The sequence below is a fragment of the Arachis hypogaea genome, chromosome 7 (assembly GCF_003086295.3).
Source record: "Arachis hypogaea cultivar Tifrunner chromosome 7, arahy.Tifrunner.gnm2.J5K5, whole genome shotgun sequence".
Classification (NCBI taxonomy): Eukaryota; Viridiplantae; Streptophyta; class Magnoliopsida; order Fabales; family Fabaceae; genus Arachis; species Arachis hypogaea.
In genome coordinates, this window is record NC_092042.1 from 28,687,428 (window position 1) to 28,710,667 (window position 23,240).

At 28.9% G+C, this 23,240-nt stretch overlaps 1 protein-coding gene across 1 annotated transcript; it reads left to right on the top strand.

Annotated features, from left to right (window-relative positions):
• Nucleotides 1-10,927: 10,927 nt before the first annotated feature.
• LOC112702883 (protein DAMAGED DNA-BINDING 2) lies at nt 10,928-16,364 on the top strand. Its single transcript, XM_025754107.3, has 11 exons — nt 10,928-11,514; nt 11,609-11,699; nt 12,274-12,401; nt 12,877-12,999; nt 13,103-13,191; nt 13,281-13,401; nt 13,679-13,770; nt 14,096-14,225; nt 14,342-14,590; nt 14,691-14,887; nt 15,414-16,364. Exons 1-11 carry the CDS (start codon nt 11,257-11,259, stop codon nt 15,631-15,633), a joined length of 1,698 nt encoding a protein of 565 aa, XP_025609892.1. The 5' UTR covers nt 10,928-11,256; the 3' UTR covers nt 15,634-16,364.
• Nucleotides 16,365-23,240: the final 6,876 nt, after the last annotated feature.

Sequence of the window (23,240 nt, forward strand, 5' to 3'; positions counted from 1 at the left end):
TTTTCTTTATACAAAATTTAAAAAGAAAAATAAAATGAAAAAATATAATTATAAAAAATTAATAATGATAATAATAAAAGAAAAAAAAATAAATTGTGTCTTTGTCCAATGTCTCTGTGTCCATTCTTTTTTATAGTAAAGACACAAAATACACTAATTTAGTATCGTAAAATATAATAACTTTATCTATATTTTATCTATCAAAAAGAATTTTGTATCTCAATATCCTATTCTTCACCTAATTGATCAAAGAGAACACTTACAAAATGTTGGCTAATATTTTGGCTCAAAAATATAGTAATGATAACATACTAAATATAAATAAAGTGTAAAATTAAAAGGGATCAGACCTTCAGACTTATTGGTTGGGAATGGATCCTCCTCTCATACATAATCAGAATCCCCCCAACCAGCTAAGAATTTGATATCTATGAGTTAGAAGGTTACATTCACCCACAAGATACATGAGTATATAATCTCATGAGATGTGAGCTTTATTATGCATATTCATATTGCTATAGTCTATTAGAATCAACAAACATGCATGTGAAATGCTGTTGCTTTTCATTCAAATATGATGAACCAATTCTCTGATATCCTCAGATAATTGTTGGCTTGTTGCCTATAGAAAAATAAAGATAAATTTAATTTGGAAATCATACGCTTTTCATAAACTCTTTTCCATTATAGCACAATGTTATTCATTCTTAAGCCATAGTTACAAAACAAAATAATTGGTTACGCTATTTTAGTTACAAACTAAATGTCCAAAGCAAAGCCAAACAAAATAATTCAATTTCAAAACCAATTCAGTTTTTTTTTTCTCTTAAAATAAATTTTCTTTATTCATTTTTCTTCGCACACACTTATTAAAATGCTATAACTTTAATTCCAAACATATTGTCCAAGTATCATGACTTCTAATAGAATTATCACTGGATAGTTTATTTTACTTTTGATGATTTTGTTAGTGAAGTTTTGGATGTTTTTAGTATGTGTTTCATATGTTCGCTTGAATAATAATACAAGTTAAAAATAAAATTTCAATAATAATATTATCAATAAATAGTTGGTTTCTAATTATATCTATTATCAATAGTCAACACTTGTATAGTATGACACTAATCTACACGCACAAAGACATATACAAAACAATTCACAATTCCATTCCTATCTTTTAATTAAAAGCTATGTTGTGTATTTAATCGATAAATGTTGTTCATTATTCGACCTTTCCTTTTAAAATTTTCATATATTCTAATATAGTAAACGATGATAAAATGATAAATATGTTAAAATATAAGAGGTTAAATTTTTTAAAAAATATATATATATATAATTAAAGAAAATGGTGCATGCAAAAGATGAAGTAGAGCACTGAAAAAAAATTATACACAAAGGTTTGGCGTAAAAGACAAAAGATAAACTAAGAGAAAAAAAGTGGAATTAGATGGTGAAAATGTAACTCTATTAGTTGGCTACTAGTTGTATAATTTCCAATCAAGTGTATACTGAAATTATCAATATATTAATATAGAATATACATTAAAATATAAATTACATATTAAAATTCTAATAATTACTATATATAAATTTATAGTAATTAATTTGATAGTTAATTTTTTATGCATACATAATATTTTTATGTAATTTATCTATTAGATCAGCATGTGACGCAAAATTATAGAAAATGGAGAAAAAGAACACTTTACAAGTAGATTTGGGAGACTAAACTTCCTCAACGCCTTAGAATTAAGGTTGCGAAATTCGGACCGGTCAATAAATCGGTAAAGTTACTGATTTAATGGTTTATTAGTTTGATTAGGGTTCAATCAGAATTTAACCGATTTAATTAAATATTAAATAAAATTATTAAAAAATCTAAAAATAATTTTAAATATATAAATTTAATAATTTTTAACTTAATAAAATTTAAAATTTTACATAATAAATTATCCATAACTTAATATTAGATGTTCACAAACAATTTCAAATATCAAAGTTTATAACTAAACAACTTCATAGATCATTAAGGAAGAGAAATATAGTGATATTAAGAATTTGAAAAGTACCACGTTCAACTCTTAAGTAGCAAGTTTAAAAAGAGAGCAATTTCTAGAAATTTGGGTAGCAAGTAGTAGCAAAATATAAGCACATGAATCCAAAAATTGCAATTAACATGAGAAAAGCATGGATTGCATGTACAGAGGCAGCATCAAACTTAATTTTACAAGTAGAGTTCAGTAGGGCAGCAGGTAGAATCAGGTCACATGAAACAGAAACAGCACAGTAATGATCACACCAACATCATTCAGCAAACAAGCAGTATTAAGCCATGTTGGATAATCAAGAACGGAGCAATTATCAGGCCTAGAATCCTCTAACCACAACCTAACTACCTAATAGCATATATATCTATCTATCCTAACAAACAGAATTAATCAGCAATCTAACTAAAATTAATAACAGAATTAATAAAAGAAAGTAAAGAAACAGAGCAGGAAGCAGGGATGAGGCAGGGGACCTGAAATGTAGCAGAGACAGACTGGAAAATGGAAAGGGGAAGAAGAGCAGAAGTAGTGCCGCCCAGAGTTGGTGGTGGCCGACTGAGCTCACGGCGGCGCAGAGAGTGGCGTGAGCGGCAGAACAATGCAGGATAGAGAGATTCAGCTTCTCTCTTTGGCAGTGACGAGAGCTGAGTGGGGGGTAGAAGCGTTCGAAGGGAAGAGGAGAGGCGAGAAGAGAAAAGGAAAGGTAAGAATGGTGGTTAGGTTGTCGGACGATGGGTCGCCGGAGACTGCTGTTGTTAGCTGAGAGAGAGACGAGGAGGAGACGAGGAGGCGGTGACCGCTGTTGGCTGAGAGAGAGAGGGGTTGCTGGTGCTTGGCTGAGAGAGAGGGGCTGCTGGCGCCTGGCTGAGAGAGAGAGGGAAGTAGCGCCGTAGTGGGTTAGGGATTTGGGTGAGTGAGACTGATGAGAGTGAGGGAGAAGGGAGAAGGGAGAAGGGATGCCGTGGTGGTTGCCGTGGTCAACGCCATCGCTGCTGTGGCTGTGGGATGCGGTGGCGATGGCGGTGGGATGCGGTGGCGAAGAGGGGCTGCTCGATCGTGGTCCGTGGGTGATTTCTCTTCTGGCTTCTCACTTCTGGAGTTCTAGGTGAGACTGAGATTAGGGCTTCGTTGTTTAGGCGTTTAGCCTTTCTTTTTTTTAACCTCCAAAACGACGCCGTTTAGCAGTTTAAGTTTCAAACCAAAAATCGCTAAAAAACCGAACGGTTCTCCCGGTTCACCGGTTAACCGTCGATTCGATCAATTTTTTATCAATTTTTTACCAGGCAGTTTCTGATCTTACTCGGACCGACTAGATGACCGATTTTCGATTAATTCGATTAAACTGGCCGGTCCGGTTTGATTTTCAGAACCATGCTTAGAACCTTTAGTTAGCTTTCATAGATGAAGATAACTGTCCAAGATGTCATGGAAAAGAAGAATGTTGCTTCATGTTCTATGGGATTATCCTACATATCCTATAGGGTGTATTAACAACGTTCACAACATGATTATGAGAATCGAGTGAAATTGACCGGTTTAATTGGGTTAACTAAAAATCAATTGATAATGGACTAGTGAAAAAAAAGGGTAAAAAAACCTATTAATTAATCGAATTGGTGTAAATTTTTAACAGTTAACTGATTTAAATAATAAAAAAAATCAAATTTTTCTAAAAATATATATATTTTATATATAAATATATTGTTTTATTATATTCGGTTTAACTTTGGTTCAATTCTGGTTAAACCTTTAAATTTTTATACTTTTAATTTTATTATTTTAATGACGACGATTTGATGTTCAAATCAAAGTGTGGTAATTCACTACAAGAAAAACATTGAGTACTATTGGATTTACCAGTGAATTTATAAAAAATATTCGCCGGCAATATATTTAATTACTATCGGAATTACTGTCAAAATAAATATGATGGTATAAACCTCGTTGGTAATTATTTACCGGCGAATTTTTTTGCCCGCCACTAATTACCATAAAAAAGTTTTACTTGTGATTTTACTGTTGGATTTTTCTCCAAATAAATTCGACGGTAATATATTATTAATTAATAATCAAATTAATAATTATCGTCGGATTTAACCGATGATAAATCCGATTATAAACTTAAATTTTAAATTTAAAAAAAATTGTTCAAAAATTAATATATAATTTTAAATATTTAAATTTAATCATTTTTAAACTAATAAATAAAAAATATAAATTAATTAACTCAGAAAATAATTAATTTAGATAATAATAAACTTAAAAAATTAATTACAATAAATAATAAGTCAAAAATTAACTCAAAAAATAAATAAATTAAGATTAATTCAAACAATTAACAGCAAAAAATAATTAATTCAAAACATAATTAATTCAGATAATAATAAAGTATTTTCATAATTATTTCGTTTGCATCACCAATAAAAAGAAATAAAACTGAAAAATTATATTTTTTTTTGGTCTATCCATATTTTTTATATTTATTTTATTTATTTAAAATAACAGTACCGGTAGTTCCAAAGAAACAAGTAATACTTTAAGAAAACTTTCACATGTGCCAGGCAACTTTATTGGTACATTGCTATGCCATAATGCAGAGCCGTTGATATATATATTAAAAAATTATAAAGGTGGAGATGGATTAGTAGAGTTATGCGGTAGAGTAAGGAGACAGAGGGTGTTGGCTGGTCTTCTAACAGGTTGAAGCGGGAACCAAATTAGAGTTGGTGAAAATTACATAGTGGGCAGTTGAATGCATTTTTTTTGTCTTTTTGTGAAGCCATTGTTTGGAACCAAGCCGCGGGAGTGCATGGGAACCGATGCAAAGATTGGGTCAAGGAGTAACACTATTACTATATAAGAGCAAGAATGTGAGATGGACCATTAAATATATGTGGCAACAATAATATAATGTGACTATTTTAACAAATAAAATTTATATTCCAGCCAAAAAACAAATAAAATTTATATTAGGATATTTTTTTATTGCAACAAATAAAATATAAAATAAATAAATTTTATATTAATTCCCGATATATGATAGATTATTTCATATAACTATTAAAAATATGTTAAATAACTATATTTGTTAAAAATATTATTAAAATAGATTTTTATTTAAAATATTACATGTATAATTATATACAGAAATTGATCCTTTTTATGAAAAAAAAAACAGTAAAACTTTTTAGTTGTTTCATTTATACCTAAGATTAGTAATAGAAATAAAAAATAAAAAATATTATTATTTTTTAAAAATTTTTAAATATAAAAAAATTAGGTACGTCAAAATTATATGTATCTAACGGTATATACATATATATCTCATAATGAATTTATAATTATGTTATTTTTTATTTGTTTATAAGAGCAGGTAAAAAAAAAGTGAATTTCACTTGATGAATTCGAATTATTTTTAATATATATAAATAAAATAATTATTTTGTACTATTATTTTATATGTTACTTATTTATTTATATTTTAATATATTCTATTATTAAGAACTTGAGTAATTTTTAAAAAAAATATATTTATTTATTAAAATTCAATGATTTATAAAATGTGCTACCTTCAAAAGAATTGTTTATAAGATTAAACGCTAAGTCGATACTAAAATGAATTGAATTTAAAAACCTTTGTTTACGTCAACAAAGACTTGCAAAAACATGTCTGTCACACGAAGTTAATATGTTTCGTGTTGCTCATAAGTGAGTATTCAAGTCGAAATAAATGTGGTGTTAATTGTATAATATTATTGTGAAATTCAATTTATTTGAATTTGTAGAATTTTATAATTTGATCAGAAACAATATTAGGATAGTTCTTGTTCATACCCTAACCCAAAACATAAGTTAGACCCAATAAAGTTAAAAGGGCCAATCAAGAAGAGTGGCCTTATCCACTTATCCAACCTCTTTTAAGAGGTCGGAACAGACTGAAGGAGGCAGCTCATACTTATCTAAGTGAGTAACTACTTCCGTAAATCTCTACCTCATTTCTAGAAGGGAGACCTCAACAACCCCTAGATAAAAGGGACGGTTATCCACTGATGATTTTTAATGGCTAAGAGAAGGGGGTTGAATCTTAGCCCCTTTTTGCTTAGTTACACTTGCTGGTCTTTGAGGAGACTTTTTTATTTTTGTCTCATCCCTAGTCACGAGACTTTTATTTTTGTCTCGTCACTTGGCACGAGATATTTTTCAGTTTTAGCTCCTGTGCAGTAGAAACAAAAATGGAGTAGAAAAGAGAGAATATTACACCCAGATATATCCTGGTTCAGCTGCTAAGTGCAGTGCAGCCTACATCCAGTCTCCATCACAACAATGATGGAATTTCACTATACATAACTCGGACGAGACTCCCAGACGTAAAACAAGTCGGAGGCCACCATCCTTTAGCGCTTGAGCCTTACAAACAAGCCCAACCACCATCCTGTTCTAGGTAAGCCCCGGAACAGTTCTCCATCTGATGATGAACATACAGATTTTTATATATTCTTAAATAAAAAATGTTATTTATACATTTACACGAGCTATTATGTATTTTTTATATTTTTATCCACATAAAGATCGAATACAAATCAACCTCTCTTATTTGGATTTGGATCTTCTAAATTTTGAATTTTATTTTAGATGATAAAATATGATCTATCACCATTTATTTTATAGGTGGGATCAAGAAAAAACATAAGAGAAAAAACATTCAATAATAAAAGATCTCACTTTATTTTAGAGAATCCAAATTTTTCTTATTCGATCTCTCTCTTCATCGAACACCAGTGGCGAAACCGAGGAGGCCAGCATGGACCATGTTCTCCTTTCCAAAAAAAACTTTTAATTACATATGTGTGTTAAATTATTAATTATTTATTTCTAAATTTTTTAATTTATTAAACAGTTTTAGTAAAAATGTATATTGTAATTTTTTCGATTATACCAATTTTTTAATGAGTGATTGAATAATTATCATATAAAATATAGAGTAAAGTATCAGTTTTTTTCTCAACGTTTGGGATAAGTTTTAAAGTTGTCCCTAATGTTTTAATTGTGTCCTATTTAAGTCCTTAACGTTTTAAAATTGACTCAATGTTGTTCTGCCCGTTAGGGACCGTTAACAGAATTGACGGCAAGACAAAATTGAGACGATTTTGAAACATTAGGGACTTAAATAGGACAAAAACGTTGGGAACAAAACTGATACTTTATTATAAATTTTAGTTTTATCTTTCAATAATATCAATTTTTTACTATACATAGTATTCAATTATTTTTTAATCACATCTAAGTAATTACACTTAATCATATTACTTTCATTCTAAATAACTTTGTTTTTTTTTTATAATTTTACACTTAAAGTTATAAGTTAATATAAAAATATAAAAAAAATTATTTGGAATGAAAGTAGTGTGATTAAGTGTAATTTACTTAGATGTGATTAAAAATAATTAAATATTATATACAGTAAAAATTTAAAATTATTGAAAGATAAAATTAAAATTTATTCCTATCTATCGTTTTTGTCCCCAACATTTTCGTTCTATTTAAGTATCTAACGTTTCAAAATCGTCTTAATTTGTCCTGCCGTCAATTCTGTTAACGGATCTCTAACGGTAGGTTAACGTTGAGCCAATTTTAAAACGTTAAAGACTTAAATACGACGATTCAAAACAACTTTAGAACTTACCCTAAACGTTGGAAACAAAAATAATACTTTACTCTAAAATATATTATTTTGTTTTTGTCAATTTTTAAAATAAGATTAAGTACTCTTCTTTGTTTTATGTATGCAAAAAATATTTTAATTAAAATTGGACAAAAAATATATTTCATTAAAAGTTATCGAAAATATAATTTATTTTATATTTTTAATGTGTTAAATACATAAAAATTAATATTTTTATTATTATACGAATATAAAGTGTTCTTAGAATAAGTTCATTATAATAAAAAATTAAAATTAAAAATATTATAGATTTAATATATTAATTATAAGTAGTACCAAAATTTTAATTTTTTGTCATTTACTGCACTCTGACTCTATAAAGGCGCAGTCCAGTAACTTTGATCCTCCCCATCTTAGCTACCTATCCTAGCGGCTACTATTTATGAGTATTTTCGTCTTTTCATCTACCATTTTAAGAGTTCTTTTGTAATTCTCATTCTTGCTACAAGACAAACTATAAACTTACTACTTAGGGTGTGTTTGGCAAACATGTTGGGAAAGAGAGAAGCACATTTGAGCTTCTTAAAAGTTTCACTTTTTTGTTTGACCATTTTTATCTTCCTGAACGCAGAATTAATTCTGCTTCTAAACGCACGTTCAGGAGAAGCTAAAATTTGTAACTTCTGCATTTTACGTTCATGGTTGCTTGTTGTCTTTGAAAAATTAGGTGAAATTTTATTTTTTTTACTAACCCTACCCTTCATTTTCTTCTATAAAAAGATACTAGTAACTATTACTTTCACAATAATTCTTTGTAGTTCTTCTTACTTTTTCATAGTTCTTCGTTCCAATTTTTTTTCATTAAAATAGTTCAAATTTGTTTTAATCACTAGCAAATTGAATATTTTAATTTTTTATTATTTTTAATACTCATTTTTATATTTTAAATTTTATATTTTTTATTGTATTTTTTACTTATTTTTTTATTATATTTTTTATTTATATGATAAATATTTTTATATTATTTGTGTAGTATTCTGGTTTCTCATGTTATGTTTTTATGAGTTTTTTTTATCATTTATTATACTATTTTTTATATGTATGTTTTTTTATGAAATCTTTTTTTTTTTATTTTTGTTTGGCTTTTTTATTTATTTTATTGTATTTCTTTTATTCATATGACAAATGTTGCTGATTTTTTTTATGATATTTTTATTATTTTTTTATATGAATTCTTTTTTTTCTATCCTTTTCTGCATTATATTTATGTTGTGTATGAAATTTTTTTTATTTAATTTTATTCATACGAATTTTATTTACTTTTTATTATATTTTTTTATTCATATGATATATGTTGTTGATTTTATGGAATTTTTATTATTTTTGATGTGTATGATTTTTTTCTATTCTTTGAAGTACTCTATTTTTGTTTTGTATTAATTTTTTTTATTTTTTATTCTGACTTTGTATAATTTGTAATGGTAATTATTATATACTACGTTTATTATCAAAATTTTGTATAATATAAATTATGATCCTATAAAAAATGACAAAATAAATAAAAAATTAATTATAAGTAACAACAAAACCATAAATAATGAAAATTTATAATAAAAAATAATACTAAATTAAAGAGTACTAACAGTACTAGAAAAATTATAGAATATTTTTTTTTGTTTGACATTATAAAATTTATAGTACTCTCTTTTATATTTTTATTTTTTATTGTATTTATTTTATTTATATGATAAATATTTTTTATATTATTTTTGTTAGTATTCTGATTTTGCATATATAAAAAAATTATTTGAATTGATGTCTTTTTAGTAATTTTTCATCTAACAGTAATTTTGAGTAGTATAATCCAAACAACATTTATTTTACTACAATCAATTTACCAAACAAAAATCACGTTAACCCAAACTTACTTTTCATCAAAATCAATTTTACAAAATCAATTTTATGTAAATTTTCATTTGCAAAATGTAATCCAAACACACACTTAGCCGTACATGGCATAGCAATATGACAGTAAAGTTGCCTGATACATGTGAAAGTCTTCCTATAACTTATTCATGCCCTTAGTTTTATATGTTTTGCCTTAGTTTTATATGTTTCTGAACTTACAAATTAGTTTTTTTTTTTAAGGTTACGATCTTTCTTATTTTTCAGGTATAAGAATTTAATTTTAATGTATTGTCAGTGTAAAGTAGCTTTATACGTATATTCAATTACATAACACTACATCGATAAAAATAATTATCTTTCATATTAATCACATAAATAATCATCCAAAATAACGAATGTAATTACATAACTGTATAAAACTCTTTTACACACTTAATATATTAAAATTAAACTCTTAGTATAAAGTTATGACTATGGTGATTAAGTTAACCATAATTATAATAGCTAAGAGTTTATCTACTAATAAAAAATTGGATAGATTTTATAGTCTAAAATAAGGGTGTTCATGGATTGGATCCGATCTGCATATCCACTGTGTTTATCCAAATTCGATCCAAAAATTGTGGATATGGATCTAATCCGCAAGTCTATCGAATCGGATCAGATTGCGGATTTTGTGTAGATATCCGCATATCCGCGTATCCGCAAAAATAAAGAAATAAATAAATAAATATTCTTTTTATGTTTTATTTCAACTAATAATTATCATATATGTTGTATTATTTTAATTTATTATTTAAAAAAAATATGTTTAATATTATTTTAAGAATAAACATATTTTAAAAAATAGAAAAAATAAATTTTATTGATATTTTTAATAAAAATAAACTTTTAAAAATATTTTTGTGTTTTAAAAATAAACTATTTTCGTTGCACTAACTTCCCTCCATGGACCATTTTCATCACGGGCTTCAGTTTCTTTTCCTAACTGCATCACTATAACCATCGCTATTCCAACAATCCAACAGTAACAAAAAGGCCCATAATAGAAAACCAATCCAAAATTTAATACAAGCCCAAATTCAGCCAATTATGTTCTTGCGGGTCCAAAGAATACAATTTTTCATCCAACTGGCTCAGCTGCAACTTGACTTCCTTTATGCTTTAAGCTGATCATGGATCACTGCCCCTATCTTCAATTTTTACTTTATTACAGAAATATTTACATATTTCACTGCATGCTACAAGACAAAAACAACACCTGCTACCTTACCGTACATGAATCATCGGAGTTCCAAAAAAAATAGTCCGGACCATTTGAAAACTTTCCAATACTTTATTGAAGTTTCCCTTTCAACTAAACAACGGCGTAGTTTCCGAATTTGTCCTTACAGAGGTGATGGAAGAAATGGAAGACAAGAATCCTTGGGGCATTTCCGTAATTTAAATAAAGCGTGACGTGCGTTACTCCAAAACCAACAAAACCAAGTCGTCAAAGTCCACCCTCCGTGTCTTCCCTCGAAAGGCTCAAAAACCTTTCATTCTCTTTCGCTTATTCTGTATCGTACTCTCTACAACTCTGTTTTCCCCCCAAACAACAGAAAGAAAAGGTTGGTCCTTTTTTCTCAACCGCCAATGGCACCCATAACTAGAAAAGCTTTCTTCCCGAAGGTCATCATTGAGAGGGATTCCGACACTGAACACAGTTCCTCAGAAGAAGAAGAGGAAGGGCCAGAATCACTTCAAGAAGAAGAAGAAGAAGAAGAGGAGGAGGAGGAGGACAATGATGTTAATGTTGCTGGGAATGGGAACGCGGAGAGGTTGGAAGTGGGTTTGGATTGTAAGAGGAAAGGGAAAGCACCGATCACTATCACTCTCAAAAAAGTTTGCAAGGTTGAAGTTTTATATTATTTAGTTTTTTTAAGTTCATGATGTTCGTTGCTGTTTTGGTTAAAAACAAAAAAGTCAATGTTGATTGTTTTTATAGGTGTGTAAGAAGCCTGGACATGAAGCGGGGTTCAAGGGTGCTACTTATATTGATTGCCCTATGAAGCCTTGCTTTCTCTGTAAAATGCCTGGTAAGTAAGTAAGTAACTAACTAACTAACTGTTATATTCTGCTCATTGCTTTGTATTGTTGTTCTATATAGGACTCCTTTGTTTTAATTTCTTTAAAAAGTTTGTTTAACACTTTAATACTAAAATTTAGTTATAGTGATAGTGAATATGGTCATGGAATGCTTAAACTGATAGTGATTACCAAAATGCATCAAAATGCCCTTTTTTTTTCATCGAGAGAGGAGAGGGGGTTCTATTTTTCGCTGTTGTTTTTAAGTTTTAATCAAGAAAAGTATTTGTTTTACTTAGTGACATCATCAGGAGTATAACATGTATGCCACTGCTACCATATACTTCAATGAGTATGAGTGAGCATTGAGGTATTCATATATGTAGAGGATATTTTATGTTAAATCTTAAAAGCTTTGATCGTTTAAGAATGTTTTCCCCCTAAATATCCATTTATTGTGGGATGCTCGTTTTTGTGACATTGTTTCCATTTCCACTCTGGCATGATAACAACTTGTTAATTTCTCTAATTTATTGGTACTTCTTTGTTAATGTTCTTCATTTGCTGTGATCTTTTGAATTGGAGGACATACCACTTTGACTTGCCCTCATCGGGTGACCACTGAGTATGGAGTTATTCCGGCACCTCGCAAAAAGACACGTAAACCATTGGAGTATGTGTTTGAACGCCAGCTAAAACCTTCTGTTCCTTCGGTAAGTCTGAGCTTTTTTTTGTTTTTTCTTTTTTGATAAGAAGAATTTCATTGAGACAAATGGAAGAATCATAGAAGATAGAGGATAAGAGTTCCTCTAACCAAATAGCAAAACAACTAGAAGTTTTCTAAGCGCCTTACTCTTTTGCCTGTCTATGCAGTGGTATTGTAATTTATTTTTTAAGCCATTGATTTGATGGTATAATGGCATTTACCCCATGCACAGCCTAATTAATTAACCAAGTAGATTTTGTACTTTTAGGCTTAGCCTTTTTCAGTTTACTTGCTTCTAAGCTATTAGTGTTAAGTTCATCTGCTTAGTTAGCCATTGTAGGATTCTATGAAGTTTACATGGTTGAGATGAATCATTGGGTTTTGCTAATAATTTTACATGAATGTGTTTTCATTGTTATGGTTATTTATATGGCACAGCTGTATCTTACAAGATTTTCTTCGTTATATGCATTATGCAATAGATCAAGCCCAAATATGTGATCCCAGATCAAGTGAATTGTGCCGTTATTAGATATCACAGTAGACGTGTAACTTGTTTGGAGTTCCACCCGACAAAAAATAACATCCTTTTATCTGGAGATAAGGTAATTATAATAAATTACATTCTCATTATGTTAGTCCAGATTAGTTTCCAGTTTGCCTTCGTTTAACACCACTGATTGTGCTTTTCCTTCTTTGACCCTAAAGAAAGGACAACTTGGAGTTTGGGATTTTCAGAAAGTACATGAGAGGATGGTCTATGGTAACATACATTCTTGTATTCTGAATAACATGAAGTAAGTTGCTTTATCAAAACATGAAGTAAGTTGCATTTATTTGTATCTGTGAACTCAGAATCTGATTCTCAATATGGAAAATTTCGTAGGTTTGATCCTAGAAATGATTGCATGGTCTATTCTGCATCCTCGGATGGAACAATTAGTTATTCTGACATGGAGACTGGAATATCATCCTGTCCATTGAACCTGAACCCTGATGGATGGCAGGTAACATTTTTCATTTCTGATATGTCTGGTTTAACTTCTTGACTATGATGTGCTCAATGTGTGGGTTTTTGTTTTGGCCTGCTTTAATTTTCTGCTTTTAATTGGAATGGTTGTAGGCTTGTAGCAAGTTGTTTTACTTTAATTTTACTTCTGGGTAGTTTTGGCAAGAAAAAAGAGTGGTAGAAAATAGAAAAAAAGTTAGGAATGGCCATTCATTGAAGTTTCCCTAAAGTTTTTCTTGTCTATTTACAACGTTTTTTTATAATGTTTTGTTTAGGGTCCAAACACTTGGAAAATGCTCTATGGCATGGATATTAACTTTGAAAAGGGTCTTGTGCTTGCTGCCGATAGCTTTGGCTTTCTTCACATGTAAGTAACCTGGGTTGGTATTTTATTTCCTAAAGTTTTTAATTTTATGAAGAGATATCCATTCTTGTTAGGCATTAGTATCACTTAATAACAAAGTAATGAATGCGTACATCACACATGGTAAGCTTATGTTATGGCTTATTCGTAAGGTAAATAATAAAGTACTCGATATTTGCATCCACCAGAGCCTGAATTTGTTCCTAATATGAAAGTTTTCTTTTTGTATTATCATGTCATTATTTTTCTTGAATAGGGAAAAAAATTTTGTTTCCTTTTAATCTGTAGCTATGTATCTTTAATCCGTAGCCACCTGTGGCATTTACAGGGTTGACACTCGCTCTAACCACAAGACTAGTGATGCAATTTTGATCCATAAAAAAGGTCGAAAGGTAGTTGGTCTCCATTGCAACCCAGTTCAGCCAGACCTCCTATTGAGTTGTGGAAATGATCATTTTGTGAGTCCTTACTCTTGTCCATACAAAAGTTATTCAGTTAAAAAATGTAAGTCTGATGCTCGGTGCTCACTGTATATATACTAGTATTTAAAACATGTAATGGCCTCTCTTTTTAGGCTCGTATTTGGGATATTCGTCGAATAGAACCAAAATCATCCATATATGAACTTAAGCACGGCGGTGTAGTCAACTCAGCCTATTTCTCTCCAGTGTCTGGGTGCAAAATTCTTACCACATCACAAGACAACCGTCTTCGTATTTGGGATTCAATCTTTGGAAATATGGACTCCCCCAGCCGAGAAATTGTTCACAGTAATGATTTCAATCGTTACTTGACCCCTTTTAAAGCTGAATGGGATCCAAAGGTATTATTATTTTAAAGTTAAAGTTTGTGCTAGTTGTTTATAGTGTTTTATTTTTTAAGTTGCTTAGGGACAATGGGCAACGGCATGTGTGTAATTGCAGGATCCATCGGAATCGCTTGCTGTCATTGGTCGTTATATAAGCGAGAACTATAATGGAGCTGCCTTACATCCCATTGATTTTATAGATACCAGTACCGGACAATTGGTAGCTGAAGTCATGGATCCAAACATCACAACCATCACTCCAGTGAATAAGTTACACCCACGCGATGATATCCTAGCATCTGGAAGTTCAAGGTTTGAATTTTCTTTTTAATCAGTCCTAGAGAACTGGATAATGATGCTTGTGATTTTTTTTCCCTCCATTTTATCCATGACAAACTTCATGTTACCTTTGCTGTTGAGATTTTCCATATCCAAATAGAAAATTTTGAAGGCCTTCTATGATTTGAAAGAGCATGTTTGGTTTTTGTTTTTATTTTCTATTTTTATTTATAGTATTTTCTGTTTTCAGGATTTTCTGGAAAAAATAAAGCTAAAACAGGAAATAAAATGAGTTTCACTTTTTAACAAAATTATGAAAGCAGAAAATATTGAAAATGAAAATAGAAACCAAATAGACCCTTATAACTGGTCTTTGACAAGTGCTTTTAGGACCATAAATTATTATGAACATTGAAACTGGTGATACTATAATCAATTCTGACATGGTACATACATAACTTGATCTGATATTCTGTTAATGATAGATCATTAGTGTTACCAATAATGTGTGAAAAAAAGCTGTAAAACCATGGTGTTCTGAGTCTGGTTTGTTATTCAGATCTCTGTTCATATGGAAGCCCAAGGAGACATCTGCGCCTGTAGAGGAGAAAGATGAGAGCAAAATTGTGATTTGTGGAGAAGCCGAGAAGAAACGCGGTAAGAAGAAGCACGATGACAGTGATGAATCAGATGATGAAGCATTCCTACCCAAGAACAAGAAATCTAAGTCGGAAAAGACCAACTGGAAATTGACTCGCTGCACCAAGAATAAATGCTGAATAGCGAAGTCAGTCCCTTTTTGAGTACATTGACTATTTTGATGTTTTCTTGTCAATGATTTTTTTGATGGAGAAATGCTATTTTGATAAGTCAGTTATCTATAATTGTCTACTGTTATAATGAGAGAAAGGAGCGCATTGTTTTTTGCAACTTGAAAAAACATTTCTCTCACTTTATAACTATAGGTGATGAGTAAATGGACAAATTGGTCTTTTAAATTTCACTAAATCAAATTGGTTTTTCAAATTTCTCAATGCAAATCACGTTGGTTTCTTATATCACTTTAGACAATGACGAATGTGGTTGATTTTGGTAAATTTGGAGAATCAATTTGATTCAGTGGAAATTTAGAAGATTAGTTTAACTGGCGAGTGAAATCTGAGGGACCAATTTGACTATTTAAACGTTAGATAACTGAAAAATTATTAGTTTTCAGGATGGCATTTCACTACTGTTGACCATTGCATCTGCTAACATGTCATGGCTTCTAAGTTCTAATTTTCTATCCTATGTTTTTTGAATGGATCTTTTTAAACGGAAGTCATGGTATATTTTTGTGCTATAGTGTATCATATTAGAAGGCAATGCTAATGGCACTATAGCATTTTAGGAAGTCATGTATATAGGTTATGTTGGATTATGCTTTTTTTTTTCTTCTTTCTTTTTGATGATTTTGTATAGTTTTTCACTCTTCAAGCTATAAGATTGAACAAAGGTATCTTTATGCTTTTTTTGGGGGGTCTAAGCTTATATCTTAATTTTGATTTTATTTTTTTTAGATCTTACACTGCACACACTAGAAAGGATTCTATATTTAACTCATGAGATTTTGATTTTACTTTGTGTGAAATCTTGGAACCCTATTTATGTTCATTAGTTAATTACTGATAGTTCATTTATGTCAGAAAGACCCAAGATATAATTTGAGAGGGATACTAGTCTAATCAGCGATTAATTCGGCATAAGTTTGCTACATAACCCAATTTTTTCCTTCAGAAAAAGTGATTAGTAGTATAGATGATTTTTGTTATCCGACGAAAAAAAAAAATTGTTCCTATTCTCGTTGATTTAATCCTTTTTGCTTTTAATTTTACAATATCCAATCCAAATTTATTTAAACCAAATTTGTATAAGTAATTATAAAATGAGATATAGTGTGTGTTTGGATTACAATTTGTAAATGAAAGTTTGTATAAAATTGATTTTGATGAAAAATAAGTTTGTAACGGAATTTATGTTTGACAATTTTTATATCAAAATAAATGATAGTAAAATAAATATTGTTTAAATTGTACTATTTAAAATTACTTTTAGATGAAAAATTAATAAAAAGACATCAATTTAAATATTTTTTATATTATTCTATCATCTTAATTTAGATATTTCAATATTATTAATTAATTTTATAATAAAATTAATATTTACTTACTAAATTAAAGTAACATATATGAAAATTAACAAAATATATTTTATATTAAAAATAAAAAATATATTTTATTATCTATGAATAATTTTTTATTTAATTTATCTTTTAAATAGGATCATAATCTATATTATAAAAAATTATAATAAAACATAATATATGAGCATTATAATTATAAATATTACATAACGGAATAAAAAATAAAAAAATTTAACCAAAACAAAAATATTAGACATAAAGAACAATAAATGATAAAAAAAATTAATATGAACAAAAAAAAATAAGAATTACAAAAAATAACAATATATATAAAAAATTAGAACATTAACAAAAATAATATAAATATTATTTATCATATAAATAAAATAAATATAATAAAAAATAAAAATATAAAAGAGAGTATTATAAATTTTATAATGTCAAATAAAAAAATATTTTATTATCTTTTTAGTATTATCAGTACTCTTTAATTTAGCTTTATTTTAAACTATAAATTTTCATTATTTATGATTTTATTATTATTTATAATTAATTTTTTATTTATTTTGTCCTTTTTTATAGGATCAATTTATATTATACAAAATTTTGATAATAAATGTAACTGATGAGTTTGGAAAACTCTAAATTAAATTAGTGATGATTAAACATTATTAATATAATTAATTGCAAAATTATTAATTTAATTTTGGTTCATATGTGTTAATTAAATAATTTTGTTGTGCAGATTTTACTATTGGGCCGAAAAAAAAGCCCAAGATGTTGAAAGAGAATCAGCCTTGGTTATAAAAATGTTAAATGTTGTGGCTGAATTATTATTAGTCTTATTGGGCCAAATTTAATTATTAGCCCAAATCAACTTTAAAGAAAAGATCCACTAGCTTGGTCCGAAATCAAAGAAAAGAAAATGGGGCACAATATTTTTCTTTACTCATTTAACAGGATGAAATCCATTTTTCTTAAACTGCTGCATGCTTCCAACGGATTTCACACCCCTTACTTGATGGAATTTAAATTTTTATTAAGAGGAGTTAATGCAGATATTGAGACTATGAAAGAGAAAGAGAAATTGATTTGATGGCAACTTAATGATGATCCACGCCACTCAAAACAAGAGGAAAGTAAAATTAATTCATTTGTTCAAATCCATTGAATGCGTTTCTTTCTACTCTCTCTTCTCTCTCAAACTTTCGGTCACTTCTCTGTCAGAAAGAAAAATGAAGAAACAAGCTATCAGAGAATGAAGTGATGAAGCTAGGCACAAGCAAAGAGCTATTATGCTGATGGCATCAAGAAAAAGAAAATCTGAGGTATGGAGTGGCTAAGATCTTTACCACAAAAGGTAAGATGTGGTGAAATAAGCTTAAGCTCTCCATAACCTAAAATGGAAGAAGATCCATTCGGTCAGAGGAAGAAGATCCTTGGAGGCATGGCTCGTCTCTGCTTTTGATCAACCACCACAGGAGGTAGCTACAGTAGCTACGTGATGGAAGAGGCAGAAGTTAGAGCAGATAGAGCTATCATCATCAAGAACGCATCAAGGGCTAGGAATTCTTCTTGGAGTGCAAGTCAAGATGGAAGGCCCGGATTGATGAATATTGGTGACAAGGGAAGACACAGAGGTAATTGCATGTTGGGTTTTACATTCGATTTCCTCTACTCTCTCTCTCTGGCCGAACCGGTACTCTCTCAATCTGGCTGAACCGGTTTTGCATGAAGAAGAAGAAGTTTAGCTTGGTCCAACAGTTTCAACCGTCGAGGCTTTCCCTTCTATAAATAAGGGAGAATAGACAGGGCTTGAAGTAAGGAAAAGAGTGAAAGCACAGTGTTCACGTAACTACCTAAACTAACAGAAGTTCTTCTCCTTCAATGTTCTTCATTTTGTATTTTTCTGTTTAATTTTGTCTGTCTTAAGTCTCATGGAAAAAGACAAACAGTGAGGTTTGTAAGAAAAAGACATAGAGTGAAAAAAGGCAAAGTGCACAAAATTAAAAGAAAAAGCCATAGATGTCCTTAGAGGTCATTTGTACATCTATGTTGTGTTTCATGATTCTGTGGGAATCCCCTTGCAAGTTGGGTTAGCACTTAGCAGTTGAAAGCTTGGTAGGTGACCAAGTCAAATTCAGGATTGGGACTAGATTCTGGACTTGTCCCAGATAGGAAGGGTAGTTTCTAAGGAGAATTGGTGTATGTAATCATGATTATAGTAAAATTCCATCATTGTTGTGATGGAGACTGGATGTAGGCTGCATTGCAGTTAGCAGCTGAACCATGATACATCTTGGTGTGATTTTCTTTCTCTTCTACTCTATTTCTGATTCTGTTGTATAGGAGACAAAATTGAAAAATATCTTCTGACTGCTTACGAAACAAAAAGAAAAAGTCTCTTGACTAGGCACGAGACAAAAACAAAAATATCTCCTCAAGTGTTCTAAAAGACAGCAAGTGCTACTAAGCAAAAAAGGGGCTAAGATTTAACCCCCTCTCTTAGCCACTGATAAACCATCAGTAACATGTAATAATTATAATTACAAATTTTATAAAATCAAATAAAAAATAATTTTTTTATACAAAACGAAAATAGAGTACATAAAAAATAGAAAAAAAACTCATACAGATAAAAACAATAAAAATTCTATAAAAATAATATATATTATATGAATAAAAAAATATAAAAATTAAAATATAAAAAAAATACTAAAAATAATAAAAAAATTAAAATATTCACCTTTCTAGTAATTAAAATAAATTTGAATAATTTTAATGAAAAAAATTTTAAAACCAAAAATTACGAAAAATTAGAAAGAACTACTCTAAAATCATCAAGCTAATGGTTATCGATATCTTTTTAATAAAAAAAATAAAAAGTAAGGTTAATAAAAAAAATCTCACTTGATTAATAGAAGTAAAAATTTGCCAAACATACAAATAAAACATTTAAAAAAGTCAAACGCACTTTTTTATTTGTTCTCTCTTTTTCAATGCATTTATCAAACGTCACCCATACTATGAGACCTGCTTCTAGTATGCCTATGCTATCTAAGTGTTGTGCGGAAATAAGTACACGTGGTTATAGTTTTATGGACTTCGTGTCAGACTTTCTCTCCTCCTTTATGTTGTCGTTTATTTAGTCACCGCAAATACTTTCCCTTTCTATTTTGGACAATGATAATAATTAAAATTATGATAGTTATTCTTTTTTATTTGAGTAACCTATTATTTTATTCATAAAAATTTTAAATATTGACAAATTTACTCATAAAATATTTAAGATGTCTTTTGAATTTTGATGTTTCAAAAAGTATTATTAAAATTATATTAATATTTTTTATTGTTTGGCAATATTTTTTAAAAAATATTGAAGTAATATTATTAGTCCTCAAACTTTACGAATGTATCTCTTATTAGTCTTTAGAATAATTTTCGACCTACAGATGTTAATAGATATAGGCAGTAAGATACTACGTTGCACTCTATAAAATGATATTATTTTTATTTTGACACTCAAATAGCTAAAAATAATTTTGTAAGTGGTGTTTATTGAAACTTTTTCTTCTAAAATAAGTGTTTTAGCATTATTTTTGAGCTATTTGAGCACCAAAATTAAAATGATATTATTTTACAAATTCCACCATAGTATCTGACAGTCTATATTAACGCTCAATTAATATTTGTGTGTCAAAAATTATCTCAAAAATTATTGTAAGTCAAGTTTATAAAATTTGTAAACTAAATAAAAGCAATTGAAACTTTAAAGATTAAATTAAAGTTTGCGCACAAATCAAAAGACCAAATTAAATATTAACTAAAAAAATATTATTAAAAAAATGGTACCAAAATATTAAAAATTGCAACTTTAGTTTTAACAATATGCATATAATAACCACCGTAATTATAAATATTAGAATTCATCCTAGAGTATATATAATCGACATATATTTTTTTTGGGGTCAAACCTACATACTTTTATAATACAGTGTAAAAATGTAATTTGCTTCACATATATATTATAGGTGAGTTTTCTGGTGGCATGATTTTAGGTGGCTAAGTAAGTGGGAAATGGATCCTCTCCATTTTTTTGTCACCGGAGAGAATAAAGTGTAATCTTCCACTTTTAATTCTATAAGTGGGACCAGAAATAAATAAGAAAGAGAATGCAATGAAGGGTGAGATCTTCCACTGGATATCATCCAGTTTTTTTTTCCACTGGAGAGGATCCACTCCCAAGTAAGTGTGACTAATATTTGACTGGTCAATGACATGTTAACATGTGTAAGTGGTAAATCTTATTTGAGTGTATCAACTATGTAGCAAAAGGATCTCTTAAATAGCGGTTATTTTGCAGTACTGAGACAGAGATTAAGAGACTGAGACAAAGTATCATATTTGTTAGCTCAAAGATTGATACTAAAATTTCTGTCTCTTTCTTCAAAGTTTCAGTATTTCAGTGCCTCCAAAATGTAGGGACACAGGGGACTGATATTTTTAGAAATAGAGACTGAAACTTTAATAACATTTTATATCTAAAATACTCTCATTTTAATTAATTAATTTTAATTTTATTTTTTGTGTAAATTAAATTAGAGTTTTATTCTTGTTTCAATTTTTGTCTTTCACTTGGCACCAAATAGAATACTAAAACTTATTTCAATATTTCAGTATCTGTCTCTCCACCAAACACTACCTTAATGTTGAGCGCCGAAAATTTGTGAGGTTTACCGTAAAGATAGTGGAGTAATTTTGACTTAAAAAAATGATTGTGACATGGATCGGCTAAAATATGAGTGGACAAAAATACTTGTTTTAAAAAATGGTTGAATATCCGAAAATAAATTAGACAAAGAATAAATCTAATTTTTAGAAATGAATGAAAAATTAAGGTGTAGAGGTCAATGTAGAGAAAAAAAAAATAAAGGATTTTTTTATTTATTTTAGGATTAGATTGATAGATTCCGTTAATCGTAAAATTTAAAAAAACGAAAATAGTTCTTTAAGATTTGAATCGAAAAACTTAAAAAATCCATGTTAGTACAAAAATTTCTTATATTAATTATAAGTAAAATTAGATTCAATTACAAAAAACACTAATTTATCTTTTGTTGTAATTTTTTTTGGAAATAATGAAATTTTTTATATATAAGAAAATTTGAACATTTTAAAATAAAAAAATTAGTAAAATAATAAAATAAAAAATTAATTATTATTAATTTTACAAATTTTATAAAATATATATTTTATTATCTTAATTTAAGAGTAATTTATTTTTATTATTAATTTTTTTTAAAATATTGATTTATAAAAAAAAAATCTTTATATTACTGTTTTTCATTGTATTTCACAAACAATAAGTTTTAAATTAGTTTATAAGAAAATATGTGAAAATCAAACTCTTTAGTAGCATTTTTTGATATGTTAAAAAAAATGTTACATTTGGATAGAATTAGAAAATTGTGAAAATACTTAATTAATATATCAGAAAATTAATGAGGATGAATGTTTGTATATGCTGCTGTACAAATTGCATCCAAATAACAAGGAGATACACAGCCGCAGATTGGAGGAGGCTTGGATGTCGTCAACCACTTTTATCACGGTGCTTGGTTGCGGACCTGAAACGGGACAGTAGTGGTTGAATCTGCTACTGTATGTACCGAATACGCCCAAACCACAATACAATCGTCAGCTAGAACCCAAAATTCTCTCCTGAAACAACACAGGAACTTACTCATGAAATCAACTGTTAAGAACTCACCTTCAACAATGGTTCAAGTTGACTCCAACATGAACCCCAGGTCATGGTCACCATTCACGCAAACCTTTCAAACTCAAATGTCGAGAATTTTTTGGTCATTTAGGTTTTTTGGGTAGCTTTTTAAAATTTCTAATTAACCTTTTTTCTTAATTTGATTAACTGTTAAAGATGATGGTCCTAATTAATTATCTAACTTTTTTACTTTGAATGATTACCAAAGTTACTGGAGTCAGCAAAGTCAAACAAACGTTTCAGTCTCTGCTCAATAAGCCATATGCTAATATTCTTTTAGTTTAACCACTTAGTCACTTTAGCTATTAAAAAAATAAGCCACCAGAGCCTAGAGTCTGCACCATATATATATACATGGCTAAATATTTAATTTATTTAAAAATCCCAATTTAAACATAATTTTTGTATGGAAAAATTTTTAA

Coding starts and splice junctions, on each gene's coding strand:
- LOC112702883 (XM_025754107.3), top strand. CDS start 11,257: ATGGCACCCATAACTAGAAAAGCTTTCTTCCCGAAGGTCATCATTGAG. Junction 11,515..11,608: donor CTCTCAAAAAAGTTTGCAAG/GTTGAAGTTTTA, acceptor TTGTTTTTATAG/GTGTGTAAGAAGCCTGGACA. Junction 11,700..12,273: donor CTTTCTCTGTAAAATGCCTG/GTAAGTAAGTAA, acceptor TTTGAATTGGAG/GACATACCACTTTGACTTGC.